Source organism: Balearica regulorum, chromosome 14, assembly GCF_011004875.1.
Source record: "Balearica regulorum gibbericeps isolate bBalReg1 chromosome 14, bBalReg1.pri, whole genome shotgun sequence".
Lineage (NCBI taxonomy): Eukaryota > Metazoa > Chordata > Aves > Gruiformes > Gruidae > Balearica > Balearica regulorum.
Window position 1 is genome coordinate 15,047,815 of NC_046197.1, and position 20,241 is coordinate 15,068,055.

At 62.5% G+C, this 20,241-nt stretch overlaps 1 protein-coding gene across 2 annotated transcripts; it reads right to left on the reverse strand.

The window, feature by feature from the left end:
- Positions 1-218: 218 nt before the first annotated feature.
- SYNPO (synaptopodin) lies at positions 219-15,373 on the reverse strand. 2 transcript variants are annotated; one of them, XM_075766792.1, is made up of 3 exons: positions 14,884-15,373; positions 3,895-5,795; positions 219-2,580 (listed from the first exon to the last, which is right to left on the reverse strand). In XM_075766792.1, the coding sequence occupies exons 1-3, from the start codon at positions 15,356-15,358 to the stop codon at positions 1,801-1,803; spliced, it is 3,156 nt and encodes a 1,051-aa protein (XP_075622907.1). In that variant the 5' UTR covers positions 15,359-15,373; the 3' UTR covers positions 219-1,800. The 2 variants fall into 2 exon arrangements, with proteins under 2 accessions (XP_075622907.1, XP_075622908.1); XM_075766793.1 differs by lacking the exon at positions 14,884-15,373 and adding an exon at positions 8,853-10,530.
- Positions 15,374-20,241: the final 4,868 nt, after the last annotated feature.

Sequence of the window (20,241 nt, forward strand, 5' to 3'; positions counted from 1 at the left end):
CATCACCCTGGCACAGAGCAGGACTGATCCCTGGGGATCAGGACACCATCACCCTGGCACAGAGCAGGGCTGATCCTTGAGGATCAGGACACCATCACCCCAGCACAGAGCAGGACTGACCCTTGGCGACCGGGATGGTGGCTGTGCAGCAGGAGGTGGCAATGTGCCACGTGTGCCCAGGCCGCCCTGGGGACAGATCGGAGCCAGGCAGGCCAGGCTGGGTGGGATAACGGCAGTTTATTTCTGAGCTGGGTATACAACTGTGTGGCGAAGGCGGGTCGTGGTGGCTGGTGAGCAAGGAGGGGGCTGTGTGCTGGGAAGGGCAGGCTGCAGGGCAGGGGGACCCTGGGGAACAGGGATGTGCTGGCTGCAATGGTGTGTCCTGGGGAAAGGGAAGGGGTGACAAGGGCTCCCTGAATGGGGAATGTGCCAGAGCCCCAGCAGCCCCAGCACATCCTCCTTTCTCCGTGCTGGTCTTACCAGCACCAAGGCTGTGTGCCCTGGGCGGGCGGCTGCACCACCGCCACAGCATCTCCTGGAACCCCGACTGCTCCCACTCACCCCTGGGTGGGGACAAGTGCTCTGGGGACCCGTTGCCCTCCTCAGCGCCCACTGCTCTCCCCAGGCTCTGCCACGTAACTGTGTCCACCCTGATGCCCTCTTCTCCCCATCGCCCCCCTGAGCTTCTCTCTGACATTGCTGCACTCGGGGGGCATCTGCCTGCCCCCCCAGCCCCTTGCAGGGTGCTGGCCCTGAGCAGCTCCCCATGGGGACACCAGCCTGTCCCCGAGACACTCTCAGCATTGCCTCCTGCACCAACACCTCCTTCAAACCCTCTGCAACCTGTACCGCTTCCTTCACCCACCCCCCATTCCCCCACATCCACCCACCATCCCCAGATGCCACAGCACTCGCCGGTCCCCCTGTGTCCCTCCATCCCGCAGGGGTGGGGACAGGGATGGGGTGATCCTGGGGATGGAGACAGCGACAGGGGACAAGATGGGGCTGTCCCTCGAGTTTGCCTGGGCAGGATGGGAGGGCACCTGTAAATGGTCCCCTTGATGTGGCAATAAATAACTTTGGCTCTTTTTGGTCACTGGGGAAGGATTTGGGGGAATTTCTTTGAGAAAGGATCAAAAGTAAAAAAGAAGGCAACGAAAACCTGGGGGACTGGGGGCTGGAATAAAAGATTAACTCTTTCTCCCCCAAATCTGGTTTCAGTTGAAAGCAGCCAGATCTGGAAGCTGGGAGAGGCTGGGAGAGGATGCCCCGGCCGCGGCACCCACTCGGCACTGCCCTCCCCTGCCAGCTGTGCGGTGACCCCACAGGCAGCACCGGCCGTGCCGCCCGGGAAAGCAGAGCTGTGGGGTGCCGGCGTCTGGGACCCCCCGGCGCTGGGGACAGGGGGCTCGCAGGGGACCACTGGGCCTGTCCCCATCCCTGCTCCGTTGTGGGGGGCTGTGGAGGGAAAGGGCTGTGTCGGGGGCTGGCTCCCCCCTGCTGCCTGCTCTGCCTGCTCTGCCTGCTCTGCCTGCTCTGCCTGCTGACCAGGCAGTCCTGCCCCGAAAGGTTAGGGTGGTAAAAATAGAGCGGGGGCTGTGGCATGGCGGGCAGGCGGGAGGCACTTGACCCCACCGGCACGCCGAGGGGCCGCGGCAGCCCCACTGGGGAGCAGGGATGCCAATTTTTGGGGACTGCAGCCTCCAGGGTTGGGGTGTTCCTAGTGGGGGGGGTCAGCGGGTGGCATTGCCCAGGCTGGCGGGGCCAGGGAGAGGGTGACCCTAGCTGGGGCTGGCTCGTCTAGGAGGTGCAGGGGGCCCCCGAGGGCAGCCCCCCTGGCTTCAGCCGCAGGCTGCCGGTCCAGCCCCGGGGGCAGAGGTTGAAGCTGTGGATGCCCGGGCTCTTGGCTCCCGAGTCTTCAGAGTCGAGGGAGACGTCCGAGTCCGTCGGGGACCGGGAGGTGCAGCGCTTGGCCGGGGACCGCCCACCCACCACGGGGGATGGCAGGGGGCTCTTGGGGCAGGGGGATAGCCCGGGGACAGGGCAGGAGGACATCCCGGGTGGCAGCAGGAGTCGGTGACCCTCTGGCCAGGTGGCTCGGGGCATCCCAGGGGAGGGACAAAATCGGGGGCCATCCGCCCTGGGCGATCGCAGGGGGCTTTTGTGGGTGGACGAGGGGCTGCCCAGGCTCCCCAGCACACTGCTGGCGGCCTGCAGTGCCGGGGCTCTGGAGCCCTCTGCCCGCACCAGCCGGGGGGACTGGGGCAGGCTGGGGGGGCCGGCAGGGATGGGGGTGAAGGGCCGGGAGCCCTCCGGCCCCACGGCTTTGGGAGAGGAGCTTTTCCTCCGGGCAGCGTTGATGATGTTCCTGGCGAGCCGTGCTTGCATCTGCCGGCTGGCCCGGGGGTTGGCATCCTGCCGCAGCGGGGACAGGGACCGCTCACTCCACGGAGGGGACATGGGGGGTCCCTCATCCAGCTCAGGCACCGAGGCCGGGCTGGCCCAGCCGTCCAGGCTGCCCGGGCGCCACGCTGGCCGGGGTGTCCAGGTGGGTGAGGCAGGGAGGGACGGCCGCCTTTCCTGGAGGGGGACAGAGAGCGGGTTAGTGCTGGCACTGCTCAGGGTGATGAAGGGGACAGAGCAGAGGGATGGGGGCAGGATTGGTGCTGGCTCAGTCCCATGGGAACTGGGGATGCATCCTTGTGCATTGCACCCCCTGCAAGGACTCCCCAAAAATGCATTTGTCTCTGCACTCCCTCGCCAGCAAAGGAGGCTTGGGCAGGCTGAGCCTGCAATTAACCATCCTTGCCCAAAATATGACCCAGGACCTCTCACTACCTGCAGCTTCCTAAAGCCTCTCTCTGGGTGATGCATGGAGACACCCCCCCCGCCCCTGCTGCCCCGGGGGTCCATCACCCGGCAGCTGCTCCCACGCCGGCAGGAAAGAGAAGAGCCAGGTCTGACAGCGCAGAGAGTGTATTCAGAAAGAGGGAAAAAAAGGAAAACGCAGGAGAAATAAAAGCACAGTCGAAAGGCAACTCATTACTGCAGGGAGAGCAGCAGGAGCGAGGGATGGGCTGAGGCATGGCTGGACCACAAGCATCAGGCTGAGCATCGCCCAGCTGGCCCTGCCCTCACCTGCCTTCCTCCACCCGGCACATCCCTTGCTCCCGGCCGTGCCAAGCACCGCTGCCCATCCCCAGCTCCGGCACGGAGCGCAGGGAGGGACAGGGACCCTGCAGTGTCCCCGGCACCGTGGGGCTCTGCCATTCCCCCGGGGATGTGGCTCTCCTCTGTGGTGTGGAAGCAAACGAGGACAGATGCTGAAGGACCAGCAAAAGAGACAGGAGCAGGCACAGTGCGGCGGAAAGGCGATGTGTCCCCTCCAGGTTTGCTTTGGTAGGAGGCCGATAGGAGCCGGCAGGACAGAGGGGCTTGCAGGTGAGCGGGCAGAGCCGGCAGCTGCCAGCTGCAAGAGCCGGAAAGGCAGGAGGTGAGGAAAAGAGGGAGCCAGAGATGCCATGCTCCATACAGTTTCCAGGTGAGAGAAGAGAGAAAGCGCCGGCAGCCCCGTGGGATGGGCAGACTCCTGACAGCTCTTTGGGATCCCGCGGGCTCTATGCCCTGAACTTCTGCCGCCTTCCTTGGACCCCTCGGCTTCCATTACACCGGGGGCTCGGCAGTGCCCGTCTCACCCACAGTCCTGGCACTGCAGCCTCTCAGCTACTTCTTTTTTCTATTTCCTTTTCTTTTTTCCCCCTTTTTGTGTGGTTGGGTCAGCTTTTGGCATACCCATGAGCAGTTAGGGAGGACTCAGCTGGCGGAGGGAAGCCTAAAACCCCCGTGATTTTCTCTCCACCACCACTACTTGTAGTAAAAAGAAGGTTTCCACACCTGCGGCTCGATGCCGGCGTTCCTGGTGGAGTAGGAGGGCCGGGGCGCCTGGAAGCCCCCCTTTGCTCGGGGCGGCAGCAGGCGGCACGGGGAGGCCAGCAGCACCTCGGCTCCAGCACTGGCACGGTTGCCATGGGTCAGGGGCAGAGCCCCAGCAGCGCTGGGGAGGGGGCTGGAGGTGGTCTGGCCGGCGCCGGGCACAGCGGGGGGATGCCAAACAGGGGAAGGAGGCAACGGAGAGGTCGGGCAGGAGGTTTGCTGGGGGTGGGGGTAGGGGTAGGCATCAGGAAGAGAGGGTCTGGGTGGAGGCATCTCCCGGGGCATGGACCTTGCTGGCCCCTTGGATGGGGAGAGGATGAAGAGCGAAGACTGGAGCTGGTAGGGCTGGTGCTTGGACATCTCTAGCTCCTTCTGGGAGACCTCGTTCTCCATCAAGTTGCCACCATACAGAGATGCCGGAGGGGTTTTGGAGGGCCTGGAGGGACTCTTGGAGGGGTGTCTGGAGACCATGGGTGACAGGCAAGCATTGGCATCATACTTCCAGGAGGGAGGCAGGGACATGGTGGGCGATGGGGACCGCAGCAGCTCAGGCTGGGAGGGAGCCTCAATGATGAACTTCTCCATCCTGGACTGCCGGCGGGCGAAGAGCTCGGCCCCCTTCCCTCTCGCTTCACTGAGGTTGTGGCTGGGCTGTGGCTTCGGCTTGGGCTGGATGGTGGGGGACTTGAGGCAGGAGGACCACGCTGGAGCATCGTCAGCTGGTGGCGGGAGGTGCTGCCCGCCCCTGGCCACGCTGTTGGGGACAAAGTTGGCAGCTTCAGCCCCAAGGGCGAAGGGCTCGTCCTCAGCACCAGGCTCCCCCTGCTCCTTCTGCTTCTTCCTGCTGTCCGCGCTCTGGACCAGGTCCAGCAGATCGGGGTTGGGGCCCAGCTTTGGCTTCTCGACGAAGGTGAACATGGACTTTTTGCCGGCTCTCCGAGCAGCCGACTCCTCTAGGATCCCTGTTTTGGGCAGGGGGTTCGGTCCGCTCGCCCCACAGCTCAGGGGGGCACCTGGCAGCATCTTCTGCTCCTGGGAGGGGTACAGGGCCGAGTAGGCGGGGGGCGAGCGGACGCGGGTGAGAGGTGGGGGGCTGCTCAGGGTCTCCGCATAGGTGGGTGGCGGGGGCAGCTCGGCAGCGGGGGCTCCCTCTGTGGGCTGGCCACTGGCGGGGGATGTCTGGGTGCCAAAGGGTCTGGCCGTCCGGTTCTTCACGGGCTTGGGCTTGGCCAGGGTGAGATGGACCTCGTAGTACTGCCGGCCCCGCGCCCCGTTCTGCTCCCGGCTGGCCGGGGATGCCGTCCCCGTGGCCGTCCCTGCTGGCGCGCTGGGCACCTCGCCGGGCACCTCACCGTTCTTCCCCTCCTCGGGGCTCTGTGGCAGAGCGAGAGCTGCCGTGCTCAGCCCCACAGGGGCTCCCGCATTCCTGAGCCCCCCCACCCCGCTCTCCATCCTGCTAGCCACCTGCTCCTGCACGCCGTTGGTGGTGGCCGATGACATGTTCTCCTTCAGGTAGACGCTAAGCGGGACCTGCTGGGCTTCGGCAGGCGGCTCTCGGCACGGGGAGGCGTTCGCCTGCAGCACCTCTCCCGGGTTGTCAGGCTGGTTGGGCTCCAGCTTCATCCTCTGCCCCTCACCCTCCTCCATGGCTGCTTGCCGAGGCCGGGGCGCGGGGCTCAGCGGTAGCCCTCTGCCATGCCCGGCCCCAGCGAGCCCGTCGACACGCTGCTTGCGACGGTTGAAGAGCAGGACGCCCTTGGAGCTGGGGCTGGGTGCCGTGGTGAGCTGCGCCGCGATCCTCTGGCTCTGCGCCTTCGCCTCCTTCAGCTCCTTCTCGGAGAGGCTAGCGCTGCGGGAGAGACCTGGGCAGAGGGGAGAGGGGGGTTAGGGGGGGCTCAGCGGGGACGTGGGATCTCAGCCGCAGCCCTTCCTCCAGGTATCCCTCGGCATCCCAAACCCCTTCCCGGCAGCTGAGGGAAGGCAGGAGGGATGCTCCGGGGCTGGGGTACACAGGGGGAATATTGCAGTCCAGGGGTGATGGGTACCCAGCGCAGCCCCCGCCGAGATGATGAGCCGCAGTTCTGCATGCGGGGGGACAGACAGTAAAGCCCCGGAGACACCCAGGGCCACTCAGGACTTTTCCTCCCATCCCGCCCCATATTTTGGCTGGGCTCAGTGCTCCCACCGCAGTGACCGTATGGGAAAGGAATTTCTCCAAGGGCTTCGGCAGGTCTCAGGTTGCAGCTCACATGGTTTTGGCCCCGGGCTCGAACAGGCAGCGGGCAGGGAAGGGGCCAGCGCGTGTTCCCCGGCCCCTCGCCTCAAATCCCGGCACGCTCAGCCCTGAGCGAGCAGGAAAGCAAACCCAGCGTCAGTGGGAGATGCCAGCCCGCCATAACCTCATGGCAAGGCCAGCCCCATCTGGGGACTGATTTATGGAGCAACACGAGATGGCAGCAGCTGACAGACGCTGTGCAGATCCCGACCCGCCGGACACAGACACAGCCTGCAGCAAGGCACCAACCTCATGCCTTGGGAGCCTACGCAAGTGCTAAAAGTGAAGTGCTAAAACCTCGGCGAAAGCCCCGCAGCGAGTGGCCGGAGTGTCGCTGGGCTTCTCGTGTGCTGGCCAAAAGGTCAGGGCACCAGGCAAAAGGATGTGGAGCTCCTGGGAACGCATTTTCTTGGGGTGAGCAATTTCCTATGAACTCGCCCTGAAGCGCCCACGGGTAGGGCAGCATCCTCCGGCCCCGCCGAAGCCGCTGCTTGGGGACAGACACTGGTGCAGAGCATCAGCATCACCCCAGCACCCACCAAAGGTGCAGCCCCCTCCCCAAAGGTGTTGCCAGGATGGCTGGGATGGGGGTGTCCCTGCTCTGGCCCCAGCAGGGAGGTGGGTGGCCAGGACCGCCCGCTCCAAGCCCCACTCCTCCAGGAACCGCCAGTGCCCACTCCCCTTCCCTTCCCATCCCTTCCCTTCTTCCCTTCCTTCATGTGTTTCTCATTTTCTTGCCTTCTGTGCCGCTTGGGAGCCTTCCAGGATATTTTCAGCAGTGGCTCAGCCTACCAGCGAGGGAAGGGATGAATGACTAAGCCAAATCCTTCCAGCGAGCCCACGGTGAAGCAGGAGGGCTGCTGCAAGCTGGGCATCTCCTCTTCCTCACCCTTCCGCCCTCCTGCCTCCCTTCAGCACCCAGCAAGTTCCTGCCCTGGCCCCAGCACCACCAAGGCACGCAGGGTGGTCCTGCCTTCCTGGACGGGCTGGAGAGGAGGAGGAGGAGGAGGAGGGTGGATGAAGCCTTCAGGCTGCCTGACGGGAGGATTTTGGCTGGGCACAGGGGAGAGGAGGCAGAGATGCCAGTGGAAACTCTCCTGGAGACGAGGAGCCTGCCCACAGCAGTGATGCTGGTGGCCAACATCTCCCCTGGTTAGTGCCCGGCATTGTTTAACACCCCATTTCTATTTGCTTTGGCAGTGGCACAGAGCGGGGCTGTGATTTCCTCCGGCCGGGCTGGCTGGAGGGCGGCCAGCACCGCAGCCCCCGCTCCATGGGGTCACCCTCACCGCCTTTATCTCCGAAACAGAGGAGAAATACGGCCAAGGAGCCATTGAGAAATAAGCCACAGGCTCCAGATGTCTGTGAAATTCATGCTCCAAATCGAGCATCCCCACTTCCTCGGAGGCCGAGGCCGCCTAAGAAGCAGAGCTCTCGGTGGAGCCATTTCACAGCCTCTCGCTCTTGCTACTGCCTTTTAACAGCAACCGAGGGGCCTTGGGGGATCTCCTCCACGCTGGAGGGATGACTCAGCTCTTGGCCAGCCTGTTCCTGCTTGGACTAGCTGCCGGATACACTCCCGCGTAGCCAGGACCAGCGCCGGGATTTGTCGCCCAGGATTTTGCCCCCAGGTATCCCCATCCCTTGCTGCCACCCCAGTACAGGCATCCCTCCGGGCCACGGGGTGCTGCAGGGTGGGACCCCCCCCCCCGAAATCCCCCTCATGGCATCCATACTCAGCATTGCCTTGCTGACCTCCATCCCCTATGCGATTCCAGCAGCCCTTCTGTGCTTGCTCACCTGATACCCACCATTCCCAGGCTGCTCCACCCCAGCCCGCTGGAAATGAATCCCTCAGGATACTAGTGGGGATGGGGAGGGGTAATAATTGCTCTTCATGTCCAATTTTTATCGCACAGATGGAGAGCACCAGCCTCCGGCAGGCCAGAGGAAATTGCTGAGAACAACTCTGTACACCGCCCTGATCGCACAGCCGCACACAGCCCAGCGGATGGACGGACGGACGGACGGACGGACGGACCCTTCAGCCCTGCAACCCAGCTCTGCAGGCACCGCTGCAAATGTGGCTCATCACCGCTCAACCCGGGGTGACATCCCGTCCTCAGCCAAAGGGCAGGGACCACCTCCCTCCCTCCTCCCTTCCTCTCTGAGCCGCAGGATGTGGTTATTCGACCTGGCGCGACAGCCTTTAGCCATCTGCCGTGGTGCCCGAAGGGACCCCCATCACTGGGGCAGGTTCTGCACCCCTCGCTCCCCTCCCAGCTGCAAGGAACATCCCTTCATCCTTCCTCACCATCCCCTGCCAACCAGAGAGCCTCGGGTGGGCTCTGGCTGGGTGCTTTCCCCCCCCAGCCCCAGGCAGGTGGGAGGGAGCTCAATGCGCTGGAAATGTCCAGGTGCTGGGGAGGAGGAAGAGGAGGAGAGGCGTGGGGCCGAAGGCAGCCTGAGCCGTGTGGGGAGGAGGTGAAAGCAAAACTATGTGCAGCCAAGGGCGCCCGCGGCTCACACAGCACTGGAAACCGGCTTCCGCCCATTAACAGGAGTCCAGTCCAAAATCCGAAGGGTGACCGGCTCTTCTCACACTTCCACTCTTCCTTCCTTCCCACGCTACGCACCGGCTTACCATCACACTGCCCTTCAGGAAGGAAACGTCTCTCCTCTCCAAATGTCCTGGCTTCTTCCAAGAACAATGAATCCAGCCCCGCCAGTCTTCTCCAGTGCCGCATCCCTGCGTTGGGGGGTCCCCCGTAGCCCCCAGCCCTGCGGTCCAGGGATGCAGGGGAAGGAGATGCTCCCTGTGCCCCACAGGATCGCTGGACTCCCGACACATGGGAACAGCCAGCCCCTGAGTGCTGCAATGCACTTCAGCTCCAGCCAGGAGAGCCTGTAGATCTCTATCTATATATTTATATAGGCACTTGCTCTGTAGGTTTCCCGTTGCTCCAGGGGTGACTTCCAGCAACATCCCCCAAGTGCTGGGCTTAACAGCTTCGTACTGAGCTGTCAGTCATCCTTCCCGCAGCATGTACTGTGCTCTCTTCTCCAGAGCAAGGATGACAAGGGTGATGAAAGGCATTTTTGTTGCTCTTCCCTCCTGGCCAGATGGGTAAAAAAAATTCCTTCCAGCTCAGCTTTCCATGCAAAGGATGGGTCCCCCTGTGCAGCACTACTGCAGAGTGTCTGAAGTCCAGCCAGCAAAGGCTGGAGTCACCATCCGACCCCAAATGATGGCAAAGGATGTATCAGACCCTGCTTGTGGCCCGCCCTGCCCTGACATGGACTCCAAGAGCTGGAATAAGACGAGGATTTGGCCCCAAACTGTAGGGAGGGGAGATACCCCAGGGCTCTCTAAGCCAACAGATTCAGTGGAAGTTGTTGGTCTTGACGTGGCCGGGATGGCACAAGAAGAAAAACAGCAACTTGGAAGCTGTCACCTTGCAGGTGTGGGTGGCCGTGAGCACCAGACGTGGTGGTGAGAAGTCCTTGTACGGAGAAGCCAACAGGTACCAGGGTCCTGGTGGGGCTGGCGGGATGCAACAGGCCATGTGAAGTCTTGGACTCAAGGCTGGCCATGACTCCAAAATCTATCCCTAGCCTGCTCCTGGTCTGGATGCTCAGCCATCCCAATGCTGCAGCCCACCTTGGCCAGCTCGTAGGAGGATGCTCAGGATGGCCCACCAGGCCACCCGTCAGCCCAAGGGTTGTCCAGGGCCAGTCAGAGCATGGACCAGAAACCCCAAATCCACCTTCGCACAGGACAGCAGCCGCCACCTGTAATGTGCAGGTGCTTTTTCCCCTTTATGACAATTTCTTGGGCTGCGGCAAGTCAACCCAAAGTGTACCTCTTGCTGGCAAAATCCCACTGGCAAAACCCAGAATTAAACCAAGAGAAACTCCATCTCTCCAGAGGGACACACACCGCTGCCATGCCACCTCCCTGCCATGAACCCGAAAGCACATCTACAGCCAGGTGGTGCTGGGGAGGGGGATCCGGTGTTTTCACCCAAACATTGAGGTCTTTGGACACCGAGGAAATGTAAGCAGGTTTCTTGGCAGAGAAGCCAGCTGGCCTTTTGCCCCAACTACAGCTGTGCAGGATTTTTTGCAATGTGCACTAACAATTCGCACACATTTAAGTCAGTGCTTCCCTCCAGCTCCCAGAATCATCCCAAATAATCTGCTGCTAGGAAAACAGGAGGGTAGCACAGACTAGCTAGAAACAGATACGATTCAAACATATGGATAAAAATACGACTGTTTTCTGTCTCGTTCCCAGCTTTCAACCCTCCTATACCCCAGACCTGAAAAGCCCCGGCTCAAGCGGTGGGTGCCGTGGTGGGAGTAACCTTGCCTGCCTGGCAGGGTGCACCGTGCTGGGCCTCTCCTCACGAGTGCCTTTGCCAGTGACAAAATCTGGCACAGCGAGAAAATTCGATGCGCTTGCAAGTTTCCCCTGCGCTCTGTTCGCAAGGGCTTTGCTGGATTTGGAGCTGTTTGTTCCCCCGCGCTCCTTCCGGCTCGCAGCCGTGCCCCTGCCTTGCCCGGCTCTCAGCACCCAAATCCTGTAGAAAATGGCCTCGCAGTCTCCAAGCAACAAGCCCTGGGACACCCATCTCCCACCCGGGAGGAGGAGGACAAGGGGCTGGGGGGATGTTAAATTTTACTGGGGGCTGGCTGCCCCTGCCCCAGCCCTGCATCCCTGGGCCACTCCAAGCCGAGGGGATGCAGCGAGCAACCCCAGCCCTGCACGCATTTGCACTGGGGAAGAGGAGGCTGCTGCTGCTGCAAAAGTGGTGGCAGCACCTTTCCCCAGTCAACCAAAATTAAGCTTTTAAGCTTTGCAAAAGCAGGCTGGAGCCGGGCAGACCTCCTCCAGGCTGCCCCGCCATCCATCTGCCTGTAGCGCAGCAGAGCCAGCCCATCCCACGGCCGGGTACCACAGGGACCCCATCCCACCTGGCAAGTGAGTCCCAGCCCCGCTGTGCCCGCCGGTGCTCAGCCTCGCCGCGACACATCCTGGGCTGCCGGGACCCCGGAGACAGCCCTGCCGGGGCTGGTGCCATGAGCCAGAGGCGCTGGCCTAGCAAGAGAAGGTCATCTGGCTCGGCTTGTCCCCGTCGGATGGACAAAGTGGGGAGGGGAGCGGAACGAAACTGGGCCTTCGCCTGTCCCTTGCACAACCCGTAAGGGATCCATCCCGCTGGCTGCCAAGCTGGAGGGACAGACCTTGTGTCTCCAGTGCGGGGTGGCACGGCCAGGGGAGATCACGTCCCTGCCGGGGGGGGGACAGGGGACATCGCCTGGGAAGACGCTCTGCAGAGCTGGGAGGTTTGACCCTGCCGAGCCCCGGGGGGGGGGACCTCCACGTCCCCCCACGTCCCCCCGCTGTGCGTCCCATGCCCCGAGCCCCGGAACCGACACCCGCCCGGCCAATTTCTGTAGAGAGAAACCCGGCTCAGCCCTCGCCTGCTCCGGACTGCGTGCGGCTCCACTCGCCGGCCCCTCGCCCACCATCGGCGCCCCACGGGGCGTTCCGGGCGTGCACTCCCGGACCCCCATGCATCCCCGGACGCCCTGTGTACCCCCAGCACCCCGCCGTGCACTGCCAGCCCCCGGCACCTCCGGACATCCCCAGATCCCAGCACCCCCCCCCCCCCGCCACCCCCCTCTGCGCTCCGACCCCCCCCCCCCCCCCCGCCCTGCTTCTGCACTCGCACCCCCCTGACTCCCCAGTCCCTGCCCCGGCCCCCCCGGCCCCGCAGCCCCGCCCGGGGCAGCCGCCGCCTCCCCAGCCCCGGCCCTACCCGCGGTGCCGGTGCCGCCGCCGCCCCTCGCAGCCCGACTGCACCGGGGAGGAGGCGGCGGGCAGGAAAGTTGCGGCAGCTCCGCCCTCGGAGCGGGCCCGGGGGGGGCGGCGGGCGGGGGCCGGGGCCGGGGGGTGGCTGGTCCCGCCTGCCCTGCCCCTGCCCGCCCCGCCCGACCGACCGGACGGGACGGGTCCCGCTCCCCGGCGGCACCGGCAGCCGCCCCGCCGCCCCGGCTGCCCCCGGCGGCTCCTCCCCGCCGCTTCCCGTCCCGGCTGGGTCTGCCCTGAGCCCGCTGCCCGGGTGAGAGCAGCCGGGGCATCCCCTTACCCGGCCCTGCGCATCCCCTTATCCCATCCTGGAGCATCCCCCTTACCCCGCCCAGTGCATCCCCCTTATCCCTGCCGCGCACATCCCCCTGACCCAGCCCTGTGCACCCCCCTACCCCAGCCCTCACCCCCTTTCCCTCTTCCCAGCACTGCTGGGGACCTGCGGTGCCTTACGTTTCAGATGCTGGCGGGGAAGCAGGGCCTCCCCTTGCTGTCGGCTCCCCCAGTGCCTACAGAGTCGGGACATTTGGAGCAGGGCAAGAATCCAGCACCGGTGTCACTGCCCTGGGGACCCCCTGGGAAGAGCACCGAAAGCCCTCTGCCAGGGGTGGTCTGCTCCCAGTGATGGGGAGAGCACAGCCCTGGGCGAGATGATTCCTGGAGAGCCAGCATCACCTCCCACCTCACCACCCTACTCCCACTGGGGCTGCAGAGCTCCCGGGCACGGCTGCGGATGGGACCAGCCTCACCCCCTTCCTGCGCCTGTCCACACCACAGGATGAGCTCTTGGCCTTATTTTTTGCCTTTCTAATTTCCTTTCTTCCTGCCCCTCTTTGCTTTTTTGTGCTTTTCTGGTTTTTGAGGGAGACTGGTGCTGGCTCGGCAGCCCCCAGGGAGTGAAACCTTCCGTTTATTTGCACAGCAGACAGAGAAACCAGTCCTGCCTCCTGCGTCTCCCAGCCGCTGCCTCTACCTGGGGCTCCTGCACTCCCCAGCCTGCCCCAAGAGGTGCCAACCAGCCCGGGCCGCTGTGCCGGATATTTGGGAGCACCCAGCCTGGCCTTGGGCTGCTGGATGGGGACCAAAGGGGCACCCGGGACCCGCCTGGGTGAGTCCACACTGCTCGCAGGGGCTTTGCTCCCAGCTCACAGGGCCACCCCTGCACAATTTTGGGTACGGATGGATGCTCCCCTTTCTCTTGCAGGAGCTGCGTGGGGTGGGGGTTCCTGTACCCCCAGGCAGCTAAGAGGAAGAAGAGGAAATCCCCAACAACTCCCGGGGATGCTCTTGCAAACACCCTGCTGCAGAGGCAGCCCCGATGCCACCTGCGCGGGGACCTGCCCCTCCCTCCCTCCTCTGCTGCCATCCCGGCTCTGAACCAAACCTCTCCTTCACAAACCTGCAGGGTTTTCGCAAGGTCACGGCGCTGCCGCCGGCGCTCAGGACCCTCAGCGACATCCTGCCCGGAGGCTCTGGAAAGTCTGACGGGTCCTGCAGGCAGCGGCTGGTGGTGATCTCACTTGGAGGGGGAGGAAACGGGACAGACAAACTCTTTCCAACAAACCTGTTGAGTTACTTTAAAATTCCAGGCTGGCAGCAAAAGTGCTGGATGGCGGCGCAGGTTAGGAAAATGCTGAGCCTGGACAGATTCAGGCCTGACCTTTCCCCAGTGCGGATCTGCCATCCCAGAGCAGAGTGAGGAATGGGAAGACTATTTGGGTCCATCTGGTTTGTGTGCTGAGCCCTGAAACACGACGCCTGTACAGCCAGGGGAGCTGCTGGGGCAGCAGCGAGCCAAAGGGCTTGGCTTAGCTTCCCAGCCCTTTCCCATCCAGGGAGCCATTGGTTTTGAAGGCATCTGACACCCCAAAAAGGCATGGGATGGATTCTGGACACCAGGTTCATGTCAAGCATCCCCAGCCGGCCCCGGCCCTCCCCATCCTGGGGAAAACCAGGCTCTGAGCAGAGCACAGCATCCGATAACACCATCCCATGGGGACAGCGACACACCTGCCCCGGCGCCGCATGGCAGCTGAGATAACAGCTGGGCAGGAGCAAAATAGAAAGAAGGGTGGAAGCAGAGTTTAAAAATGGGTCCAATGCCTGTAAGAGGATGAGTCTAATCCGGCAGGAGCATCTCCCCTGGGTGGGGAGGTCTGCAGTAACCCTAGATATGTGCCTGTATTTGTGTCACTGTGGCTGAAGGGACAGTCACAGGGGGGAACTGCTGTGAAACAGGGCTGCAAAGCGAGGCGATGGCAGAGAGCATTGTAGGAAGCAACCAGCCTGAAATAAAGTGCTTCATTTTTAAACTAGTGGCTGAAAGAGAGAGAGCCCCAAGCCACATAAAGAATGGTTGGCCATCCCTGCCCCAACCGACTGGGGAGATGTGCCCCTGTCCCAGGCAGCACCCCAGGAGCTGGCCCTGATCACCCCCCTTTTGGCAGGGTTCCTCTGAGCCCCAGGCCAGGGAGAGGGCTGGGAAGCCCACTCTGCTCGTGCCCCACTCGGGGTTCAGTCGAGCTCATGGAGACCACAGGAACCCACCCGCTGCCTTCCCACCCCCCTCCTGAGAAAAGCCACAGATTCCTCCTTATTTTTAAGGCCAGAGAGATCATCTCAAGCTAAAAAAGTCCCAGCAACTCAGCTGGGATCCTGGGACCTCTAACCCCTTGGAGGTCCTGCCCTGAGAAGAGCCAGGCGTTCCCACCGCTGTGCCGGGCAGCGGCAGCCTCGGCACCGGGACAACAGCAGTGCTTTTCGGGGTGCAGGATGGTGGCCAAAGGGGGTTTTTTCTTACCCGCTTTCCTCGGCTCACCGGCAGGGTTGATGAGGACCCGTTGGATCTTCACCACTTTCCACTCCTGGCTGGGGTCGGTCGTGGGGCTGGCTGCTGCAGGGGACAGCTCTGTGGCAGAGCCGGGGCATTTTGAGGGGGCTGCGGGCTCAGCCGTTGAGGCCAGGCTGCTGCCATCCAACATGGGAACCAGCACACCCCCATCGAGCCTCCCAGGCTCCTGCCAGCAGTTCCCGCTTGCCTTCCCTCCCAGCGGCCCCATCCATCCCTCCTGCTCAACCAGCTCAGAGGCAGCAGCATCCCGGAGATGATGGTACCTCTGACCCCCTCTGCTCCCCCTCTCCTGCCAACAGCCGGTGTCCCCCTCGGTGTTCCCCTCAGCCGTCCTGCAGGCACACGGGTTTTGCACAGCCTCGCCAGGTGTGGGGCAGCCGGGCTGGGTTTGCAGGCAGGGCTGCCGGAGTGTTGCCTTCAGCATCTTTGCCACTTTCCTTTGCTGGCACTCCCCGGCCTTTCAAACCCGCTCCACATGGCCAAGGGGCTGGCTCCTCCCGGGAAGCATCCCTCGGAGCACAGGCAGTGTCCGAGAGGGAAGATGGCTACGTGCCAGGCGCAAGTCCAGCTTTACTCCTCTTGCAGACAGGAGGACCAGGCACGACGCCACAGGAGTGCCCAGCTTTTGGAGACCCAGCTGCAGGGATTTTCCTGGAGGACACACGTCGCCGAGGAGGATTTTGCAGAAATTTCTCTTGTCCAGGTGGGCAGAGGGGCAGCAACTAAAGACCTGTGCAAAGGGAAGGGGGAGCGTTGGGGATGCTTGTGCATGCACTGGTTTCCTCTGGCCTCAGCCAGCAGAGCATCTCCCGGACCAGCAGCATCCCCTGCCTGGGTTCCAGCCCCAGCACCGCTCCCCATGAGGAAGAACCCCCCGAGATGCAAACACTCCCTAACAGCTCATCTGGAAATGCCCCTGCCCCAGTAACCCACTGCTGCCGTGCTCACTGGTGCACCCATTCCCAGCCACGGGGCGTGACCACAGCCAGGACGAGTGGGGTGGGGTGGGGTGTCCCCCCCCCCGTCACGGTGACTGCACTGCTGGGGGGGATCAGGCAGTGAAGGATAGGGGCACCCCGCTCACATCACCCCATCACCCTCGTACATCCGTCCTCACCCCGGGGGGGCAGTGCCCAGGGCTGGAGCACGGTGCCCGGCTCCCTTTGCTTTTGCAGCCCAGACGTGGCCGCAGAGACCCCCGTTTGTGGCCAGCGCTGGGGGACGGTTGCTGGTCAGGAGGTGGGAGCACTCAGGGAAGAAGCTCATTCCCTGCAGACAGAGATACGCTCAGGGTTAGCAGGAGCCCTGGCTCCCACCTCCATCCTGCTAGAAAGCAAAATTCCCAGCATCCAGCTAACAAAGCAAGACTGTGTTTAACCATTGAGTGACTCACACAGAGCCAGGACAAGCGCAGACAGACCCGTTTCCCTTCTGCCGAGCATAAATCCTGCTGAATGATGAATGCACGCACCGACACAGCCGAGAGGCGAGGTATCAGCTGGGAGAGGGGGATGTCATCGCTCCCGGGGCAGGATACGGGTTACAGCATACGGGGGAAATTCCTGTGCCATGAGTCCTCTGCAGCGGCTCGGCACAACATCGCCCAGCCCAGCTCGCTGCAAGGCTGTGTCCCAGGGCATTGCTGCTGCTGGGGGACCCACAGAGCCCGCAGCACACTCACTGTGATGGATTTCCCAGTCTAACAGCCAACCGAGGAGGAAAAGAGGTTTCTGCTCAACCCAAAACCCTCCCTGCGTTGTTTTGCAAATAAAATGCAAGATTTTTCAGTGAAATAAGAGAATGTACCACTAGATCAACGCCGTGGGTTCGGCTTCAGCAGGAATACACCCTGCAGCTTCATCGGGGGCTCACACAGCTTCTCTGCAAAACTTTTCCTGTCCTTAGCAAGGTTATTTTGGAAACGAAGGCAGATTTGAAAACAGCCAGTGAAAACTTTGCTGCCGAGCCGTCGCTTGGGCATTTCCCAAACACAAGCCTGCATTTTTTTGAGAATGCCCAAAGGAAATCTTCTGCCCTTTCTGAAATCCTTCCTCCTGCCTTGCTCTGCTGCAGTTATTCAACATGGAGTTGCAAAGAGATCCTGGGGGGAAAAATGTCAATGTTTCTCTCTGAAAAAGGATTCTCACCGTGCTCTTTACATAATTCGGGGCCCCAATAGTTGCGGGAAGCCACCCACATCTTTCCTTAGAAACACGGCAAGTTGTCGGAGCTGGAGGGAGCTGGCTTATCTCAAATGAGGACAAAGAGAAAGTTGCCAAAAATAGCCCCAGCCCAGCCCAGGTCAGCAGAGATCCTCTCAGAGCAGCTGTGCCGCCTCCCCGCTCCCACCCCCTTGCCCCATCCGTAGGGAGAAGGTTTCTCGGACAGCATGACTACCGCCCATCCTACACCAGCGCTGCCTTGACAGTTTTCTGGATGAGCCCGTACTGCCTTGAAAACCATCTTCCAAAGCCGCCCCCTTCCATTTCGGGAGCGCTTTCTGCAGATGGGCATATCCTGGGGACGGGCGCCCACAATCCCGGCGTTCCCCGGGCAAACCCCTCCTTGGTGAGATCCCAGCGGCGGCATTCCCTGAGGACACGCTGCAGGGATGGGGCCGCCCACAATGCCAAAATACAGAGTCACACATCTGCTGCCTTGCTGGGGGCCAGTCTGAGCCTGGCACCGTGGCGGGGGAACGGGGGAAGAGCTGCCGGCAGAGTAGCTGCCTTTCCCCCGGGACACGGCTCCTGGGCTCTGCAGGCAGCAGAGGAAGGGAGTATTCCTGGGTGGTGTGCATCTCTAGCAAATGCTGCAGGGCTGATCCTGTCTGCTAGAAGACCAGCCAGGTGGGATGGGTATATATGCCCTGGGTGCATCATTGCACCAGCAAAGAGGAGCAGCATCGCCAGCCACGTTCACAAGACCAGGCTGAGGTGACAACCGCTCACCTGTGCAGACCCCCAGCCACAAAGTGAGGCTGTAAAGGCGTGTGAGTGTCATTTCAGGGACCATTTCAGGGATACAGAACCAAACCAGGGAGCAAGGGATGCTCAAGTCAGGCACCGGCACCCAGCTCAGCCCCAACAAGCTGCTGCCCACCGTGCCCCCCCCTCCCCGGGGAAGGACCTCGTGGTCCCCAGCAGCAGCGAGTCCCTGTGAGAAGCTGCAAAATGGTGCCAGGGGAGGGAAGAATGTAAAAAAAATAATAAATCCTTCAATTCACAAAGTGCTGAAATCTGGCAGCAGGGAGACCTTTTGCTCAGCTATCTTTCCCTGCCCACTCGCTGGCGGGTGATGCACAGCCCCCCTGCCTGCCTTTCTCACACCCTGCCACCCCCCCGCCATTGAAAAAAGGAAAACTAAAGTTAACTTTCCACCTCCCACACAAATATTTTTGGCAGGCATTGCTGGCATTCAGGCTGCCGAGCCAAGGGAGACGGGGCCTGCAGAAAGTCTTCGTCTCTGTCTGCCTGCTGCTCCCTGGCCTGGGGACCCGGGGGACCGTGGTGGCCTGGGCAGGTCCCATCCCAGACACAGCTGTAAAAAAATGGGGTGCACCTCCAGGACAGCCTTGGGGACCACAGGGATGCGGTAGGGTGGGGGTCGGATTTGCACCAAGCATGGGCTCCGTCCCCGGTTCCCTGTGTTGTCCCCAGCTACGTCACTGACCAACACTTGGTTTTCATCATTAATCGAGCCGGGACGGGAGGTGGGAAGGGGTGTGAGAGCTGTCCCCAGCACAGTGGTGGCTCTCGGGTTTCCCCGAGGTCAGACAGTGGGTCGCTGTCACTCAGGCAGGACCCCGCTGTCCAGACTTGCAGTCCCCAGCTCCAGTCACAAGATCAGCTCCGTCCCTTTCCAAAATAGCCCAAGCGCAATGTATACATCTGGGGATCTTCACACCTTTCCCATGCCAGCAGCTGAATGTCCCCTCGGGGAAGCTGGGCACCTTCCCCCATTGTCACCTTCCCCCTGTGGCACTCCATTCCCCCCTGGCACCGCACAGGGCAGGACCCTGGGTCGGCTGCATCCCTGAAGGGCAACCGGACATCCCTGGGGGGCTCCGTGTTCCTTTAAGGGAGCGCTGCCTTCGCAGCTGATACGGGAGACGTCTTTGCGGTGTCACCCGTTTGGAGCCATGCCTGGGCCACCCTGTGCCCAGACGTTCTCCCGTCTGCTGCAATCCAATATCCCCCCAGCTCCCCAGTACCTGGCCGAGACGTACTGGGGGGACACACAGCTGAGCTGCCTACAGGGCAATCCCCCCTGCGCGGCAATCCCCCCTGCGCGAGGACCCCACCCCACCACTAAACCCCCGAGTCTTGCAGGGCTGGGGCCAGCCCGGTGTCACCCCGTGCCACCCCGACATCCTTCCACAGGCGAGCAGGACCCGTTTCCAGCAGGGAGGGGATGGCAGTGGGAGGGATGTGGCCAGGCTGTGCAGGATGGATGGAGGGAAGCCTCCTCTGTGGGGGGCTGAGAGCTCTCTGCGGGGGTCCAGTGCCTGGGGAAGGGGCACGAGGAAACTGGGATGTGATGTGATTGCTTTCCTTGGCATGGCAGGTCCCCAGCCTCACTGGGCCAGGACAGACCCTGTCCCCAGAGTGAGCCCGGGGAGTGAGGGCAAGGATGGCCGCATCCTGCCCCTGCAGGGGAGGCAGGGGCTGGCAGGCAGAGCAGCTGGCAGCGTGCTGGGGAAAACAAAAGCTTTTTGCAGTGCTGATTTACTACCTTGACGGAAACCAAGATGGAAAAAACAACATTCCTGAGTGCCTGTCCCCACGCAACCCTTGTGGTCCCCGATGCCCTGGGCTGCCCATGGGGACACAGGGCCTGTGCCCAGCTGTGCCCTCATCCCCTGCCCACAGCTGGTGGGGAGAAGCTTCAGTAGAAAAGCCTGGGCACAGCATGGGGGCTGCAGGGCACCAGAGGAGTTATCCTGATGAAGTGGTGAGCAGAGCCAGGGAAGAGGAGGAGGGAGGACAGTAGCATCCCGGACAGCTGGACCATGTCCCCTCCCTCCTCCACCTCACGCTGGAAGCAAGGGCTGGATGTGGCTGCAGGGGCTGCTTTGCATCCCTTTGCATCGCTGCATCATTCCTCTTGCAGGCCCTGGGCTTGTCCTCACTCAGGGTGAGGACAGGAGTCGCCCTGGGCAGCTCACCTCTCTGCTCGAGGAGGCTGAGAGCCGGCTGGGGTAGAGGATGGAGGGAGGGGGGAGATGCTAGTCCCTTGGAGGGCAGCATGGTGCAGGCTGGGCTGGAGTTGGGGTGAAATGCATTTTGTACCCCAGCACAAATGTCC